General features: G+C 27.1%; 1 protein-coding gene across 2 annotated transcripts; it reads right to left on the bottom strand.

The window, feature by feature from the left end:
* Nucleotides 1-7,538: 7,538 nt before the first annotated feature.
* On the bottom strand, nt 7,539-19,006 carry LOC113846165 (aldehyde dehydrogenase family 3 member H1-like). Of its 2 annotated transcripts, none has more exons than XM_027474124.1 (10): nt 18,785-19,006; nt 11,029-11,097; nt 10,852-10,948; nt 10,521-10,727; nt 9,888-10,003; nt 9,685-9,789; nt 9,436-9,608; nt 9,233-9,323; nt 8,630-8,779; nt 7,539-8,038 (listed from the first exon to the last, which is right to left on the bottom strand). In XM_027474124.1, exons 1-10 carry the CDS (start codon nt 19,004-19,006, stop codon nt 7,805-7,807), a joined length of 1,464 nt encoding a protein of 487 aa, XP_027329925.1. In that variant the 3' UTR covers nt 7,539-7,804. The 2 variants fall into 2 exon arrangements, with proteins under 2 accessions (XP_027329925.1, XP_027329924.1); XM_027474123.1 differs by lacking the exon at nt 18,785-19,006 and adding an exon at nt 12,924-13,459.
* Between the last annotated feature and the right edge of the window lie 1,357 nt (nt 19,007-20,363).

Consider the following 20,363-nt stretch of genomic DNA (forward strand, 5'->3'; position numbering starts at 1 on the left):
TTTTTTTAACAAACTCAACATTATCAAATTAGTAATATTAAAGAATTAATATAAATTATTTAAATATATTAGCGTGAGCTTATTAATGATATCTTTTACATAGTTTAATTTGATTTTTAATTCTTATATTCAGAATTAATACTAAGTTTATATTAAATTATTTATTTTATTATTATATAAATATTAAATATTATCTTAAAATATATTACTAATTTTAAAATTAAATTTATTTTGATTTATAATTTAAACTAATTTATAATTAGATATAATATGTTTAACATTTTTATTTATTTATTAAATATTTAGTTTTTATTGAATGTGTATTGTTTCTTAAATATGGTATCTTGATACATTTATTGATTATATTAAGGGTAAGATGACTGTTAAACTTAGAAATACTATACTAAATAGATGTATTGACATATTGAAATTGATTCATACTAATTTGTGTAGACCTATGTCACCTATTACACTTTCAACAAATATTGTGATTCCTTTTGCATACAATGATCATATTATTGTAAATAACATTGATAATACAGTACTAGTGATAATTAAACAGACACATGATGACATTGTTGAAGAAGTTCCTTTAATGAGATCTTAGAGTATATAGATCTTCCACCCCTGATGACTATATAGTATATCTTCAAGAGTATGAGTTTGATCATACTGACATTGATGATCTACCATTTTTTGAGAGGCCATTTGTAGTTCTCATGCTTTTAATTGGCTAGATACCCATGCCGATGAATTGACCTCTATAAATCATAATAGTGTTTGAGATCATTTGGAGTCACCAATTAGATGCAAACCGGTAAGATGTAAATGGATCTTTAAAGCCAAGTGTCATCTAGATGGTAAAGTTGAAAGGTACAACGTTAAACTTGTACTTAAAGGCTACAATAAGAAGTCATTGATTATGACCTTAGTAACTCACCTTGATTTGAAACTTCACCAAATGGACATAAAAAAAATTTCATAATGGAAATTTGGTTGAAGATGTCTACATGGTAGAACCAAAGAGTTTTGCTTAAGAAGGCAAAGAACACATGGCCTGTGAATTGAGAAAATTTATTTATGGATTAAAATAGGCCTCTAAGCAAATGATACTTGAAATTTGATTACGTGATCACTTCTCTTGTTTTCAAAGAAAATACCTCACATTAGTGCATTTACTTAAAAATTAATCTTATATGTTGATGATATTCTCCTTTCTAGTAATTGTATTAAACTTTTGACTGAGACAAAATTAATGTTTAGTAACCCACTTTGATATGAAGGATCTTGGTGATGTTTCAGTAGTACTCAACATCCAAATTTATCAAGATAGCTCATGTGTCACTCTAGGATTTTCTCAAAGAGGATATATTGAAAAGATCTTGAAACAATTCAACATGCATTCTTACTCTTCATGTGTTCACCTGTTCAAAAGGGAAAAAACTCTCAAAGTCTCAAAGTCATTAAGATGACAATCAAAGAAATGAGATAAGTAAAATATCTTATGCTTTTTCTATTCGTAGTTTGATGCATGCTTAAGTTTGTACTCGTTTGAATATTGCTTTTGTTGTTAATGCTTTAAGGAGATACTTAAGCGACCCAGGTTTGGGCCATTAGAAAGTCATTAAAAAGGTCATGAGGTATTTGCAAAATATGAAAGACTATATATTGACATATATGAAGTCTAATCAAATTCATGTTGTTGGCTATTTTGATTCTAATTTTACTTCTCTAACAATGGAAAATTTACTTCTGACTATATATTTATGATGGGAGGAGGAGCTATCTCTTGAAAGAGTATCAAATAAACTCTTACAGCTACTTCTACCATGAAGGAAGAGCATATCACTTGCTATGAGGCTGCTTGTCATGTTATGTGACTTGAAACTCTAATTTCTAACTTTCATGTTATTGAAAGTACATCTAGAACACTTGTGATATATTATGATAATACTTTTGTTGTTCAATTCTCTCTAAATAATAGGAGTTCTTCTCACACAAAGCATTTTGATATTAAATACCTATTTGTTAGATAAAAAAGTTTCAGACTTGCATTAAGCACATTGCTACAAAAAATATGTTAGCAGACTCACTAACCAAAGATTTGAATGTTGAAGTTTTCAAGGCCCATGTAACTCATGTGAGTTTGGTTAACTCTTTTAATATATTGGATTAGTGGAGTTTAAATTGTAAATTTTTCATCTTTATTTTATTTTATTTTAAAATATGTATGAATTTGGTGTTACCCAAATTAGCATATCTCTCGTAACATTTAAGATGTTTGGTCTTGATATTTCATGTTTTATGAAATATATGCATATGATTTATATCCTATTAAATATTTTATCTTGTAGTATTAATATTTTTTTAATTATTAGTCAATATGTACTTTGATCATAATTGATATTTTATTCTTGATAACATAAATATTTCTAATAATTGATTAATGTTATCCAAGTAGAAGAATATTATATTAATTTTTTTATTAATGTTAATATCTTCTTTAATTGTAGATTAATATTAATCAATTATTTAGAATATATATTTTAAATTATTAATATCAAATATAATATTATTTATTAAATTTATATAAGATCAATTAACAAATATATTATTATTATTATTAGGCTTCAGTAAGAATAATGTTGTGATGGATTAAGTAAGAAGGTTTTTGGTCTAATACCGTGAGTTAAGTAATTATTTTCCTATTATAAATATATATATATATATATATATATATATATATATATATTCTTTAATTCATTAGAAAAAGAATATTTATCTATTATCTCCGTCTTGTATTTATACTACAAAAAGAATAACAAAAGAATCTAATAATTTAGTAGATGGTACATATATCTAACTTCACTCCTTGATAGATAAAAATAATATACTATAATTTGTATCTTTTAAATTACAAAATTAATATTTTAAATCATTATATATTGGAACAAGTCATGTAGTGTTTGTTGCATGGTAGGCTTCACAGCGATACGTCTACAAATGTGGAGTAACATTGGCAAACTAGATAACATCTGAAAAAGGCGCACTGCATGGTTCTTGGAAGTGTATTGGTGGTGATAAAATGGGTCGTGACTCATTGATATACCAAATTATATATTTCATGCTTGGCAAAAATTGGCCTACAGCACATGACTATTTTTTGTTTTGGGTAATACGGATCCGGATTGTCTCTAGTTTGTGTAAAAATTGGACGTCTATTTTATTTTTTTGCTTAAGTGAATATATGTAATTTTCGTTTAACCGCGTCACAAAATGGTTTAAGTAAATTTTGCTCAAATAAAAGGAAGACATTTAAACTATTCGCTTAAGTAAAAATAGACAGAAAGTTATAATTTTAAAAAATGTATCATACTTAAATGAATAAAACTAGTTTAAGTGAATTCTTAGTTCGTTTAAGCGATTTATAATAGTTTAAGCAAAAAGTGAATAGAGAACACTCATTTTCAAAGATCAGATTTGCTTAAGCAATTTATAATAACTTAAGCGAACCTAAAATAGCTTAAGCGAATAATGTTAGCTTAAGCTTAAGTTGGATGACTTAAGTGAATATTGCAGAATTTGAAAAAAAAAAAAAAACATATTAGAAATTGGTCATCAAGGCTATAATATAACAAAAGTAAATGCAGTCAAATTGAAGAGATAATGATATTTTTATATTATAAATGGAAATTTCAAACATCAAATTGTTTATAATAGATTCCTTGAAACAAAAAACATTGGAAAAGAAACTAAATTAAACATCAAGTTATATATACCTAATGAAACAAGGAAACTAAAAAACAAAAGAAATGGTTATTCTTCAACAACATCATCACGCATTTGACCTCCTTGCTCCATGCTATGCTGCTCTTGATGACCCTTTGCCTCTTCACTTTGTTCCTCCTCTTAAGGCTCTTTTGTGACCCCTTCATCAACTCTTGGTTACCCTTGTTAATGTGTAGGAAACACTTCACATTGGTTGGGTTGATTTAGGAATGGAGGGGTGTCTCTAGGCCATGAGATATGTGTTCCAAACTCTTGTACAATGTTCATTGTAATCATATGTAATTGCCCTTGTACATGCAATTTCTAACATTATCTGATGAATATAATATATTGCATTTACTTCTGTTATGTTTTGCTTTAATGATTACTTTTTTATATGCTTTCCTTTTTCCAAATTCTACAAGATTTGCTTAAACCTTCTAACTTTTGTTTAAGCTAATATTATTCGCTTAAGCTATTTTCATCATGCTTAAGCGAATATAAACTCTAAAAATTGGTGATCTGTGTCCAATTTTTGCTGAAACTATTTATAATTGCTTAAGCGAATAATGCTTTAGCTTAAGCTATTTTTAGTCGTTTAAACAAATTCAAACGCTGAAAATGGATGCTCTCTGTCCAGTTTTTATTTAAGCTATTATAAATTGCCTAAACGAACTAAGGATGCGCTTAACCTAGTTTTATTTGCTTAAGCGTGATGCATGTTTGAAAATTATAGTTCTTTGTCAATTTTTCACTTAAGTCTATTATTTTTTCTTAAGCTATGTTTCATTTAAACCAATTATTTTTGCTGAAGTGAATAGTTTAAATATCTTCCTTTTCTTAGAGAAAAATTTGCTCAAGCCATTTTGTAACGCGCTTAAGCAAAAATTACATATATTTGCTTAAGCAAAAATGGTTCACTTAAACAACATATCGACTAGATGTCCAATTTCCTCGCAAACGGGAGACATTTTGGATCTTGTCAATACACAACCCTTTTTGAATAAGTGAGTGTCACACATTTGGATTGAGATGTATAATATATTTAAGGAAGACAAGTCAACCAAATATTGTAACTTATGTAAAACTATATGTCATAAATATCCTCGTCGTGGTAGTACCTTTAAAAAAACTCACAATGTTAATGAAGTAAAATAATTTGGTAAAATTTTTTTTTTTATGTAGTACTGTATCATAAACTTTGTTACTTAAAATTATAAGTTTCATTGTAAAGTATTTTAGTTTATTAATTAATAAAGTAAATTTACATCACAATATTTTTAGATATTTTATTTCTTTTCAATAATTTTTCATTTTTATATAATAATATTAATAATAATAATAATAATAATTCTTATATTTATATCTAATAATAATATTATCACTTATTTTTATTTTAAAATAAATAATGATTAATTTTATATTCATGTTTTATTTTAAAATTTTAAACAAAATGTTATTTGAAAAAACTCATTAAGAAATCGATTTTGGGGAGAACGAACTTTGCAATGTAGTTTGAAGAAAAAAAAATTACAGTGCTGGGAAATTAGTTTCAGAGCTGAAAAACCAACATCATAACCCCAGTGTTAAAAATAAAATTGAATTGGAAAGTCGGTTTCTCTGAAATCGTCTTCTTACTATATTTATAAATTTGTGTATTTCGGAAAATAATCTCAAATAGAAAATATTTTCAAAAATAATTTTTAAAAATACATTAATTTTATAAATTATCACTATTTTAAATAAAAATTCTTCAGTCTTTTTTCTCTAAGACTGGTAGTTTTTTCTTCATGTGAGTTGTAAAATCCTATTAAAATTATATTATTGTGACCAAAATTTTTGTAACATATTCCTCCTTTTAGGCTCATTTGCAAAAAAGAACAAAACAAAACAAATTCTTAATAGGAAAGAGTGGATCTCAAAGCTCAAGATTAATAGGAGTTGTCATCCACTCTTTCCAGAAGGAATTCATGGGCTCTTCAGAGGAGAAAAAAGATTACCTGTTTAGCTGCTCTGGGTGGAGCAGGAACCCACATCAAGCTGTCTTGTTTTTTTAAAAAGAATATTGGCCCTTTGGGGGTTAATTCTTTAAAAATATAATAAAAAATTATCATGCTGCAAGATATGATACTTGTTTTAAAAAATAAATAAAAAACTATACTTTTTATAGGTGCGATATTTAATATGATGCGACAAAATAATCTAAAAGTTTTGGATTTAGTATTAATTTAAGAATTATTCTTTTATTTTTTCTTTTTTCTTTTGTAAAAAAGCGGTGATTGACATAATTTCCAAAGTAACATGTAATCATGAAATTTGAGTTTCGCATATACACAGTAGAATATAAGTTTCAATTTAAAGTTTGTTTTCATTTTTTTACCTCTTTTCACCCATGAGTTATGAACTTCTTTAAAAAAATTTTAATTTATGCAATATTACAAAAGATAATAAGATAAATGGTAAACTTATATAGAGTTGTAACATTTAAAATTATTAATGCATTAAATTCTATAATTTTTAATAAAAATTTAGCATATATAACTTATTATCCTATGCAATATAGTTAGAAAAACCCTTGTTAAAATAAGTTGAAAAAAATTATAAGACTTATAAATTAGTTTTATAAATTCTTCTAAACACCTTTTTAAAATAAAAGATTTTTCTAATATTTACAATATTATACAAAATAATAAGTTATGTATAACAAATTTTTATTAAAAATTACAGAATTTAATGCAATTCAATGTATTAGTGATATTAAATGTTACTAGAAAAATTCATTTAACAAGAAATTTTATAATCAAGTATCTACCTACAGGTATTCTAAATAAAAAGAGCAGTGCATGCTAACAGGACCAATTTTCTACACCTGAGAAAGGTACGGTTGAAGTTATTAAAGGCTAGCGGTTGAATAAATAAAACTTCAAAAAAGAGATAACTATCCTTAAACAAGGTTGGGAAAGTAAATCCCCTATGGATCATCCAATGATATATTGTTGGAAGTAAAAGTGATCACGTTGTTAAAATTCTGATGAGAGGAAGTTTCTTTCAGAAGCTTTCTTTATCAGACAACGATATATTGCTGCAAGGTTTGAGCCATGCGCAGTAGATGGCCAGAGAAAATCTAAACAATGTTATGATAACATTATTGTGAGCAAGAATGGATGCACCAAACTATACATACAGGGTGCATCTTAGAATCCACCCACCATATATAAATGTCACTGTTGTGGTAAAATTGTGGACACGGAACGATATCATCCATTCTGTTTGTGAGATGGTCACCAGCGTAGCACGTGCCAATTTCCCAAGAATTAGGAGGAAACTTGACGTATCATTCTAGTTGAATTTCCAACAAAACATCCCAAGAACTTCGCAGGATAATAATATTTTCTACTTTTATTTTTAATAAAATTGTCACCTTATTTTTATTCTTCTTTTTTTAAAGATTTATATTCAATCAAATAAGTGTATCTGGGTCTAAAGGATTACTTGCATTTGTAGTCTTGGCAGCATAAGAATCACAACAACAGTAGCATACATGTCATAAATTTATTTACTCAAAATTAGCTTCTGGTCACTTCATAGAAGCATACATACTGAAGCTACTTTGGTTGCATATGAAAAACATTTAAAAGCATTGTGTCCCCAGTCTCAAGCCACGCAATTCAGTAACTTGCACATTTAATCCTTTGTACAGGTTATCCTGTTTAACAACTAGTGCAGCTTTATAGTAAGACAGGAAGAAAGGAACGGTCCCAACGAAATACGAATTCATACTTCAATTCCAATTTGATTATTAATAACACTGTTTTCAAGAGACCTGTTACACAACCAGTATTGCATCTGGTAGGGAAGTTATAGTGCATCTTAAAATAATCGTACCAAAATAAATAGCAATACATAATTTACTCTCAACCACAAGTCATGGTTATTGAGTATTAAATAAAACTAAAAATCGAAATTATAATACAAGGAAACCAGAATGAAAAATGTATTAATTGCATCAAGAATCCAAGACAATTAAAATCATAACCTAGGACCATCCAAACAGGGCACGAATTATACCAAGTATGCCACCACCAATGAGAGCTTTCAGCAATCTCATCTTTGTATTTGTGTACGGAGGGTACCTTATTGATGCGTCACCCATAAAACTGCGATAAAGAACTGCTTTTTTGTGGCTAAAAGTATCAAATGAGAACTTCCCGTGGTATGCACCGACTCCACTCTCACCAACTCCCCCAAACGGCAAAGTATGAACTGCAAGCTGCAATGTGACAGGGCCAAACGGTAAACAGAAACACAGACGAAGAGCGTTCAGATTTCAAATTATATAATAACAATAAAATGTGAGCATATATAGATGCAAAATCTACATTTTATCTAAAGAAACTCAAATTTCAACGTGAACCAATAAAAGCAAAGATATGGGGCACTAAAAACACTTAATTTTAGGAAGTGTAAATTAACACTCCTATGTGTCTAATGTCACTCCATTTTTAATATTTTTTATTTAAATAATATTATTATCAATTTAATTAACCAATGAAAAAATAATTTATAAAAAAATTATTTAAAAAGGAGTGACAATAAACATTTTTCGAGTGACAATAGACTCACAAAGGATGCTCCTTACTGTAGCAAATGAAATCTGAAAAAACTATACCTTTAAGAAATAATTTTCACGTCATTTTCTTTAATCTTCTATAACAAAATTTATCACATAACAAGGAATTGACGGCAACAAGCACAACCTTGAAGCAGATTAATCACCTATACTGCTGTACTGTTTGCATATAAGAACCACAAACAGAGGAACATACTAGCTCAGAGATTCAAGGATAGATATAAAAATTACATGTAGAGTAGTGTCATTAACAACCAAACCGCCAGCTGAAACAGTCATAACAAATTGCTCCTTGAGCTTTTTGTTGGTTGTAAATATATATGCCGCAAGAGGCTTTGGTCCTGAATTGATCACATCAAAACTTTCTTCCAATTTATCGACCTGTGTCAAGCAAGGGAAAAAGAGAAAAGCATTATAATTCATCACTCTGGATTTAATTTACTTATAAACACTTCACAATTTACCATCACCTGTTTCCAGGTTAGATGAACAATTGGCTTCTTCAAATGTCTTCAAAATATTACCGGCTATTGATTTATCAGATTTTTGGATGTGATATAAACAATTAAAATTTCCTCCCAAAAGCCTTAATAGAAAAGTGCAATATCTTGTATTTCACATTAAAGGTGAAAATTGATATTTTGACTCCCACATGAAGAACACATCAATTACTCTTGCAGATTGTAAAGTGTAAACCATTTGAAGAACTCTGCAAATTTGTTTTCATTATACTATTGTAAAAGCAAGTAAGCAACACAAAGAAACTAATCAAAATTTGAAGAAAAGTTCACAGAAACATTTACTGTGGTGTACTACTGGTGTCTTAATTCCTACCGTAAGAATGGGAAGTAAAGGACCAAATATCTCCTCACTCATGATTAGTGAATCCCGCGGGACATCCAATAGGACAGTGGGACTAATCCTCCTGCAATTTGAGGAAAAAGAGAAATGCTAGAGTCAAGATCTATTATATATCAATATATCATTAAATCAAGATTTCACACACATATACTCCAAAAAGAAGACAGAGAGCTTACAATTTGCTTTCATTTTTTTCACCTCCATAAACAATCTTACCAGAAACCTTATCATCATCCAAGAGCTTTGTCAAGCGAGCAAAGTGGTTGGAGTTCACAATACGGGACAAATCTTTTGATTCCAATGGATTGTTTCCATAAAATTTCTCCAATTCAGTCTTAAGAGCATCCACCTAGAAATAGGAGGAACTAAATACTAAACAAACAGACAAATCTAGAATTTAAATACACTTAGGAAAAACTTGTTACCAATTTGGGAGCATAGTCTTTTGTTGTTATAATATAATCGGGAGAAATGCAGGCTTGTCCATTATTACAACCCCACTTTCCTGCAATTATTCGTCTAGTTGCTACCTTGCAATTCAAATTCAAATTAACTTAGGTCAAAGGTGAGGTACAAGAGATCAGGTAATAACAAGTAATTGTTAAAAATAAGAGGGGCAAAGGTATACCTGTAAATTGATATTTGAATCAACAACAACTGGAGATTTTCCTCCAAGCTCAAGCACAACCGGGGTAAGGTGTTTTGCAGCAGCTGCCATCACAATGCGTCCCACTCGTCCATTACCTATAAATCGAAAGATTATTTTTATTTTTTTAAGTAAACAATATTCTAATACACAAGTATCATTGTAATAAAACTTACAGGCAAACATTCAAGAACAACTAGCATTAGATCCTTGTATATTTATAACAAAATGAATTTTTATATAAGATTGACAATAGGAATCTAAAACAATACGTCACAGATACAAGCACAGTCAATGCAACCGAAGGTGGACTCGGACAATACCTTAGTGGGAGATCCCATAAACTCTTTTTAACTTATTTCAATAAGCTTCTAGATATAACTTATCAAAATAAGTTGTTTCAGCTTATTACAATAAGTTTCATGTTTAAATTTATGATATAAACCATCATTTGAAAAGCGCTTATAAAATAAGCGGTTGATTAACTTGTGTATCCAAATGCAGCTTACATCTTAAAAAGGAGACCAACCAAAAGGAAAAATTTAATGATGAGGAAAACAAAATCATTTCAGGATTACAAACCATTGAGGAAGCAGAAGAGTGACAAACAAGAACCTGTATAGAAAATTTTGTCCCACTTTTGCTGCAGTAAAGCAGATGTTTCATCAACTGCCCCCTCAACAACTCTTACAGATGAGTTATCCATGTAGTCTCCCAACAGTTTTGCCAGAAGGGATGATGTCGCAGGAGCAATTTCTGATGGTTTTAGAACCACAGCATTACCAGCTGCAATAGCTCCAATGACTGGATCAAGTGACAACACTGGAAAGACAAATAGAGAATGTAATATTATCATCACTATACATTTTGAGGACTTGGAAAAGAGAGAAAGGTGATATGACAGCTCAAAAGCATATTAAACAAGGTCAACTAAATATTAACATACGAAATGGATAGTTCCATGCAGAGATGACCAACACAACACCTAGTGGTTCAGATACTATTTCAGCTGAAGAAGGAAAAGTTGTGAGTGAAGTTTTCACCTGCATAAAGGGAAATTTGCGTGTAAATCAAAAGAATTATATCAAGTAATGTTTGTGAAAGAACTTCACATAAATTATACCTTTTCTGAAGTCATCCAGTGTTTCAATTCCTTAAGTGCAACTTTACATGAGTTTTTCAACATAGCAATCTGCAACACAGTTCCGCTAGTTAAGAGAAGATGGCCAATTAAATAGTTAACACCGTTTTGTTGATCAAGCACCTAATAAGCAATAGTCAAGGATTTAGGTTTTTATTTCACATTTTCAGCTTAGTGGCCTTATTAAAAGCTCTGAATGTTCGTTTGGTAGCAAATAATACATCTTAAGTTAATCTGTAACAGAGTTTTCAGTATTTTAGTTGAAATAGAGTTAGTGTCTTTTCCAAATTAGTTTACCATCAAATCCTTAAACAGACGTATCAACATAATGAAATCTTATAAACTTCAACACCATCCAAAAAATGAGTGGAGAAGTTTGGAGAAACAATAAGGGCTGAGCAGGCTAAGATACCAAAAATTTCAAATACGAAATAAGTTATAACCAATTCAATATGCATAAACTTAATGAAAATTATTCTTGCAATTTTGAGTGAGGCAATTATGAACTGCCAGCTGTACACTTGGCATTACTATAAAAACATAACAGTTAAATACAGCAAGAAGCTAATTGGTAGCAAAAACTTTCCAATTTAGCTAACCTTAATTTGGTCATATGTTTCTGTTTAAACAAGCACAGAATGTGTGAATAAATTGTCCTTGGATAGTGCCATATTAGGTGGGCATGTGTCATATAGTAACTTCATTATAAACTACTATATTAGCCAGTGGCATCCAACACCTAAACGAAATCCTATTTGTCAATCGCATGAAAGAATGAAAGTGCAATAAAAAGGAAACCACACACTTAAAGCACAAACACCTAAATAACAGATCACAAACACCCAGGACGAGGTGTACTGCAACAACAAATCTCGTGACAGTGATTTAAGCTTTAATCACCCTCGAGTTCAAGACACCGCCAATAAATTAACAGTTTTATTAACATCAATCCTTAAAAGTTGAAGGTTGTTGATCAATATCCTAAAGACACTAATTAAGAAATCAATCAATAAAAAAATCTTATTAAAATCATGAGGGGAGTGTAGCAACAAACTCTTCAATAAATTTTTTTCAATTTTTATTTCTTAACCAGTATTTTAAGGCACTTGTTAACAAATTTTCAACAATAAATTTACTTTTTCAATATAAAAAAAAATTAATAAGGCTAATTTTAACTAAATTCATGAATTAAAGAACCAAAGCCACCAAAAAGAGATTCACAGGCAAATTTATGAGGACCACAACACAACATTGGCCCACCCTAATGTGGGAAGAGCGCCATTAATGCTCACACCAAACCAACAGCCACCAAACGGCATCGTTTCCCCTACCACAGGCAATGAAACGCGAACAGCAATGCACAGAGAGATATGTCCTACTAATCCCCCTCAACAAAAAAAAAAAAAAAAAAAAAAAAAACTTGCGTACTATTCTAATATTCTTCATCATGTATTAAAATCTGAATTTAATTTTAATAAATTATTTATATTTAACGTTATCGTAAATTATCATGTAAAACTCAAATGAACTAAACAGCACGAACTGAGTTTTATACATCCCGAAAACAGCCACAATACTACAACAAAACAAGTCAACACTGGGCAAAGAACAAGCGTCGCTCAGAATTTTAGAGATGACACACACATCACTTTGTCCCGCAAAATTGGACCCAGTAATAAATGAACCGCACAAAATCTCTATTTTCAGAATTTCCCAATCTCCATCACAACAAAATCCACCTGCGAACGATTTTCCGAATATTGTAATCACTGAGGTCAAACACACACACCAAAAATAAAACAAAAAAAATAAACACTCTAAACTGAAAATCAATAAATGACAGAGGAAGAAGAAAACGCAGAGCGGAAGGGAGCGACCTCGTATGCGACAGTTTCGAGTGGTGGCTTGGCGAGGTCGTTTAGGAGAGCGTCAACGATCTGTTGCTCGTGATCGTCAGCGAGTTTGGCTAGTGCGTTGAGCTGCGACACCCTCCATTCGTAATTGCGTGTTTTGCCGGAAGCGAAGGTTCCCTTCATCTCCTTCACGAGCATCGAAGCAGCGTCGGCGTCAAACGCTTCATTCTTGGACGTCGTTTTGTCTTGCGCGGACATTATTTTGTATGTTGCAGGCGAAATTGAAAACGACACGGCGAACTCAAAGAGAAGCAAAAGGAAAAGAAGAGGTTGCTATGGGTGCAGAGGTGTGTGACAGATCGCGATAACTTGCAATACAAAGAACAGTGAAATTGGCAGCTAGCGTACTTCATTTGAGATAAGTATATTTATAATTTGTTTGGGTTTCCATTTCAGAAGCCCAACGAAATTACGCTTTGTACAAAATGCCACCCATTAATGATAATCATTAGATTTAGGAAAACAGAAAGGCTCCTCCAAACCGCTACCCTACCTTGCTTAAGGAATTAAAAATGCTATTAGATATATAGCAAACGTTATTACTTTTCTTAACGTGTATTCGAGAAAGAAATTAATGAATAATATTTTTTTATTAAATTATAGTATTTAATGTTATTAAATCATTGAATTTAATTATAAACCAAATCACGCTTTATACAAAAACAAGACCGGTTAATGAAAGCCAATAGGATATTTTGTGGATTACTAGAGTCGATATTTAACGGTGTTTCGTTCTTACGTAAGAAAATTTTTGGATATATAATAATAATAATAATATGTAGTATTAATTTTTAGTGATTTAAATAATGAAATTGTATTAATTAATATTCTAAAAATATAAAATATTATAACATTATTTTTGTTGGATTAAAACTATAAAATTAATTGTACAATATTTATCTTTTTGAATAATTAATAATACTCAATAGCCGTCATTATTTTTTATGTAGTTTATTTTAAAAGAATAACGTATAAAATAAGGATAAAATTGTTCCTTTCTAAATAAGCAAATAAAAAAGTAGGAATATGCAAGAAAGGATGAAGGCCTACAAAAGTTAAGAGAGGCAAACTTCAGTCAAAACGACCGCTTTGGAACTTTCCGGAAACCAGAATACACATTTAATTTTAATACAATGTTAATGTTAAAATTATGTTTTAGTTAAATTGGATATCTAAAATTTTAAAATAATAAAATAAATACTTGAAGAAAAAATTGAAATAACAGTATAATCAACATAATTCCAAATTTGTGATTATGCTAATAAATCTAAATATGACAATTTCATTAAATAATATAAAATTATTTAATCAAATAAAAATATGGAGTTTTTATACATTGCCAGATATAATGAATTTATATGTTTATCATAATATTAAACTATAAATTTATTTATCTATTTGTTAGTTTATAAAAATATCGGTTTGTAAAATTTGAATAGCTTTTATCAAAAGTAATTTAATATTTCATTTTATTATGTTTTGGAAAGATGGCATGCTGTCATTAATTTCTCTTTTTTAATGTGAAAATAAAGTTATCATGTTTTGATGGTGTTTAACTTTGTCTTATACTCTTTGTTAAAACATAATTAATATTTAATTATTTATTTGTATTTATTTTGTGATTATGTTCTTTTTTTATTTAACATAATCCTTTTTCAATTTTACTTTTTGTTAATTTTTAAAGAATTATGTACGGTATGCATTTTAAATTTACTTTTTTAATATGCAAAAATTTAAATTTGAAAAAACTGTACATACACCAAATAATCACTAATATTTTATATAATTAAGATAATTGGTATACAATGATATAAAAAAAATATAAATATTTCTAAAAACACCCAAGATATGAGTGATTCTGTATTTAAATATTTATTTATTTGAAATTATATATTTGTAAGTTGACGAAAAATATAATATTAAAGCAAAGTAAAATTATAAAATAAATGATATTGATTCTCGAATAATAATAAAAATTACTTGATATTGGCTTAAGTTTTAAATGAGGAGAGTGTTGATTACACGATGATGAGGCGCGTGGCGGGACAAAAATGTTGCTTGTTAATATGACAGAATGCAAGTTGCATGTGGCCATCTGAATCTGCTCATGTTTGGTCTTTGGCGGAGTTTGGACTTTTGGACAAGTTTGGTGCTCCTAACCCGATTGCTTGTGAGTCATTTTCTTTTATTTTCTTGTTCTTGTTGGGAGGGTGGTTTGAGGAGTATTTTTGGTTTAAGTACAGATCATATCATATTTTATTTTAGGTTTAAAATGTGACAAATTATATCAACTTCAGTAATCTTTCTTTAAGATAAAATCTTTTGTTATAATATGTTTAGGACATGCAATTTTACTACTATTTAATATTTAGTTAAAATTATAAAAATATTAATTATTTCTGTTTCTTATGTTAAATTTTTCTTCAAATTCCTACTTTAATTAATTTTAATATTTTATCTGAATTTTTTCTTAAATGTCAATTACTCACTGGTCGAACAAAAATAAATAAAAGAAAAATAAAGAGAAATAAAGAGTTAGTGATCACTAATCTTAATTTAGAAGTTAATTAAATATGAGGGAAAGAGTTAGAGAGTTCTTTTAAACTTCTAAAACCTTCTTAATTGTATATTTTTTATTTTTAAGTTTTTCATTTTAAAAATTTTTAGTGATTCATGTAGTAAAACTTATTATTTATATTTTTATTTGTTAAATTAAATAATTAGTATGTTTTAGAGTTAAAATAATAAAAAAATATTTTTATTAAAAATGTTAGTTTTAGAGTGAGAATTTTTTTAAAAAATTATAAAAATATAAATTTAAAATTTAAAAATATTAAATTTTAAAGAGAAAAATATTTAATTTTATTTTTTTTAAAAATAAAATAGAAAAAAATATATAAATAAAAAATATAAAATAATAACTCAATGTTAAATATTAAAATAAAATATTTAATTTTTTTATTTTCTTTTTCTTTAAACTCTAAAAAAGAACCGATATATTTTAAACAAATATAAATTCTAAGACTCAACTCCCTATAACTTCTTTTGTAAAAATATTCATTTATTTTGTATTACAAATTTTAAGGATGCATGCTATTTTTTAAAAGACAATATTATATATTTTTACAAAACATTCTATTTTAAATATGCATCAAATATTTATTTATTAAATAAATTTTTTTATATTTACTAATAAATTTAAAGCATTCCAGTAATGTTAGATATTTTTTAATACATGACCCTACATATATTATTAATTATGTGTATAAAGTTTTTATCCTCTTAAAGTAAATTTAGAAGGATAAATTTGTTTAGATTTATAATATTTTACTTAGTGTGAATTTTATATCATAAAATTAATTTTAACTCTTTTTTTTTGCTATTAAATTTATTTTAACTTTGATAACGTGATAAATTACAAATATATTTTTTAATAATTTTTAATTTTTATAATATTCAAAAATATAGTTATTCTTGAAAAACTATATATTTGTCTATTATAAATAAAGACTTATGATTTTTCAGTAAATGCATATTTTCTTATTCTAATATCTCATCATTGATAAAATAAAGATAATTGTGTATAAGGACTTAGAAAATTAAATATTTAAGAATTTTTTTTTGAATTATCTTTCATGAACTTATGTACACTTCTGCTTCACTTTTAATCTATATTTCTTGATAATTTGACTTAAAAATCTTTTAGTTTCTTCCTTAAATTTAGAACAAGTACCTCAAGAATTTTTTTGATTGAGTTAAAATTTAAAATTTAAAATTATAGCGTATTATGTATTATGTATTTTGAAAAAAAAAAGTATATGAGATATATTTAAGGTTAATAATGAAGAATTTATTTTGTTAGATAAAAAGATAGAAAAAATTTTAAAATGATGAATAAAATTACAAAAATAAAGTATTCAAGTTAAGATATATTATGTCTGCGTATATTAATGTGTTGTGTAATGTCAAAATTTAAAAGGAGTAAATTACTCTAAAGCCCAATCTTTCTTCTATTTTACGTTGATTACAAAAAATAAAAAATAAAAAATAAAAATCTCTTTATGTTTAAAACAGACATATTTTTATTTTATTTTAAAGATATATTACATTTAATCCAAATTTTAATGTTGTATTTAAGGAAATTATTAGTCAATTGCAACTATTATCTTTTGTATGAAAGTGATAAACGACTAAACGTGTCCTCGATTTAAGTTTGGACTCATTGCACAAAAAATTCTGTTTTTTAAGCATCACAAAAACTCCTATCCTTAATTTATATTTTATAATTAAAACTTGTTGTAATAAAAAATTAAAACTTATCAAATACTTAAACGGTGAACATTGTTTAAAAAATATTATAGTAGTATAAGAAAATAAGTAATAAAATTAACTAACGATATCATTAAAATAATTAAAATGCTCAAATATATTCACGCGCTCTCGAATGATTTCATAGGTATTTTAAAATATTTTTTTAATAAATATCCCTTCTTGATAATAAGTAGTTTAAATAATTTTAATTATTTTATAGATATAAAAATAATTGATCACTCCAAACTTTTATTATAACATGCGCTTAATTGTAAGAGATTTATAAAATACTAGAAAAAAATTAGAATGATTAAATAATACAGATAAATTTTAATGCAAAAGATAACAACCATTAACTAAACACAATATTAAAACTAGACTAAAATGATTTATATATATATATGTGTGTGTATTTTAAGAATGGGTGGGGGTGGAGGTGTAAGTTTTAAAATAGAGAGAGCTTAAAATTCAAATTAAGAGATTCAATTAAGATTTCAATACTGAAGAAGTTATGGTATAAGAAGAGAGAGAATATTAATTTCTAAAAATACACTCATTTAAGATAATTTTTAAAATTCTTTTTTAAAAATAATGGCTGAAATTTAATACAATAAGAAAACAATATGAATTCAATTTTAATGCATTGTTAATATACATTTTTATGTATTAATTAATTGTATTACATTTTTATTAATTATTATAAAAATTAATTATTCATGCTTTTAGAATAATATCGTATTAGATGATAGTATTTATTCCAAAATCAACACTTCTCTTAGTAACGTTTTGAGTGCCACGACTTATTTAATATCACAATCGATCGATCATACTTAGAAGTTAGAACTTATAAAAGGACGGAGTGGTCCCTAAGGCCATGGATCTCGACTTTTATATTAATTTATTCAGGATGGGAATCACAAGTATTAAAATAACATGCAAAAACATAAATTAATATATATTCTTTTTCATGTTTTAAAACAGTGTTAAAATATACATTTTATGTTATTCGTCCGTTGATTTCTTTGTTTATAAAACTCAATTTAGTTTTAATTGAATTCTCTTTCTCATTCTACATGCATATATTTCAAAGTTATTCTGAGTTTTCAGAATCAGATGTTAAATAATTCTTCACTAATCTCACTAAGTTCGGATATAAAAGGGTAGTCCTTCTAGTTTAAATTATGTTCAATTTTAGTCTTTTAAGTTCTTTTAAACTAATTAAGTCACTCTATTTTGTAATTGTGCAAATTTAGTTTTTATTAATTTTTCTACTTAAAAACTTTAAATTTTAAGATTTTATATTATGATTGGTTAATTTTGAACTGTAGACAATTCAATTAATTAAAAATACAATTAAACCAAAAGAAAAAATGCCACATAAAATTCGATTAAAGTATAAATTAAAGCAAACACAGTTATAAAAACTTTGGTTAAAAAAACGGTAGAAACTGAAAATTTAGCCAAAAGATCCAATAAATGGTAAAATTATAGTTTGAAGAATAGGAGAATAGTACCTCTTGGATGAAAGATTCAGTTTCAGACTTTGATAGGTCAGAGTGAAGAGCTGCAACGATCTCTTGCTCATGCTCTTCAGTTAGTTTGACAAGTGCCTTTAACTGGGAAGTTCTCCACTCGTAGCTCCTAGTCTTGCCAGAATCAAACGTTCCTCTTAGATCCTTAACCATTGCTGAAGCTTCTTCTGAATCAAACATTTTCTTGTTGATGGTAGATGCCATCTATGCCGATCAGAGAAGTGTTCTATCTGTGGGGAACTGTGAAGGTTTCATGAACATATACATAGACATATATGCGTTGTCAAAGTCTCAGATTATTGTTGTCTTATGCTTTGCCATTGGGTCTTATTATTGCGACAATGTCCAATTCACTCTTTATATAATAATGTTAATACTGTGGATATTTCCAACGTTCTGTTGTCTTTTGCTTCTGTACGTCGGATTCCTCATCTTGAAATATATATATTTTATAAGTTTAAATATATTTTTAATTCTTATAATCTTGTGAGATTTCTATTTTTAGTTTTATTTTATAGTTGTATTCTTTTGGAATTTAATGCTTTTAGTCTTAGTAATAATATGAGTAATTAAGAGATTGTTATGCGTCCATTTATTGCGTCAATTCATTATTAAAAATTAAAAATGTTAAATTTTAAAAAATTAAAGTTAAAAAAATTAAGAATAAAATTGAAATGTGACAACTAAAATTGAAATGTTATATTATGTGTTGAAGTAGTAATTAGTTACTCATGTCGTGTCGTTGTTGGTGTATTTAGATTTTGAGTTTTTGAGGATGAGAAAATTTTTTAATTTATTCTTTCTTTCAAGGTTTTAGTGTCAATTTTTTTACATTATTTATAAGAATTTAATTTAAATAGAATAACAATGTAAATCATTGACCATAGAATTAATTAGTATGAGATTGTTCCAACTTAGCGTATAATCTCAAGTTTTTGTAAATCCAGCTGTGTTAATATTCAGAGTCGGAGGGAGATTTTAACTTGTGGTCTACACAAAAAATGGATTAACGGTATAAATCTTTTTTTATACTATGTCTTGTTATTTTAACAAAAATAATTTAATTTCTGTAATAATTATCAATACAATAAAATTAAACTTTAAATAGATATATATATATATATATATATTAAAATTTAATTCATGATTACTTAAAATCAATTAATTTTAAATTATTTAGTTGTTAATACCTAAACTTTCCTTGTATGTAAAATTGAACTTTACAAATTTAAACTTTGATATAGTTTTATCTTTTAACTAGTAAATAACTAGTAAATATATGCCACGCACGGGTTTGTTTTATTTTTATTAAATTAATTTATTTTAAAATATAAAATATATAATTTAAATATAAAAATATATTAATATGATAAAAAAATTATTATATTAAATATAATTATAGTAAGAAAGATTATGAAATATTTTTTATATAATATTTTTTGTATTGATATATTTTTTTATTTTCTTTAATAATAAATATTTTTATTTTTTTTATTGACATTATTTTAGACAATGCAACATATAATTGACTATAATTAAATATAGGTTTTGACAAATATAA

The sequence above is a fragment of the Abrus precatorius genome, unplaced genomic scaffold, assembly GCF_003935025.1.
Source record: "Abrus precatorius isolate BTA unplaced genomic scaffold, Abrus_2018 Scaffold8, whole genome shotgun sequence".
Classification (NCBI taxonomy): Eukaryota; Viridiplantae; Streptophyta; class Magnoliopsida; order Fabales; family Fabaceae; genus Abrus; species Abrus precatorius.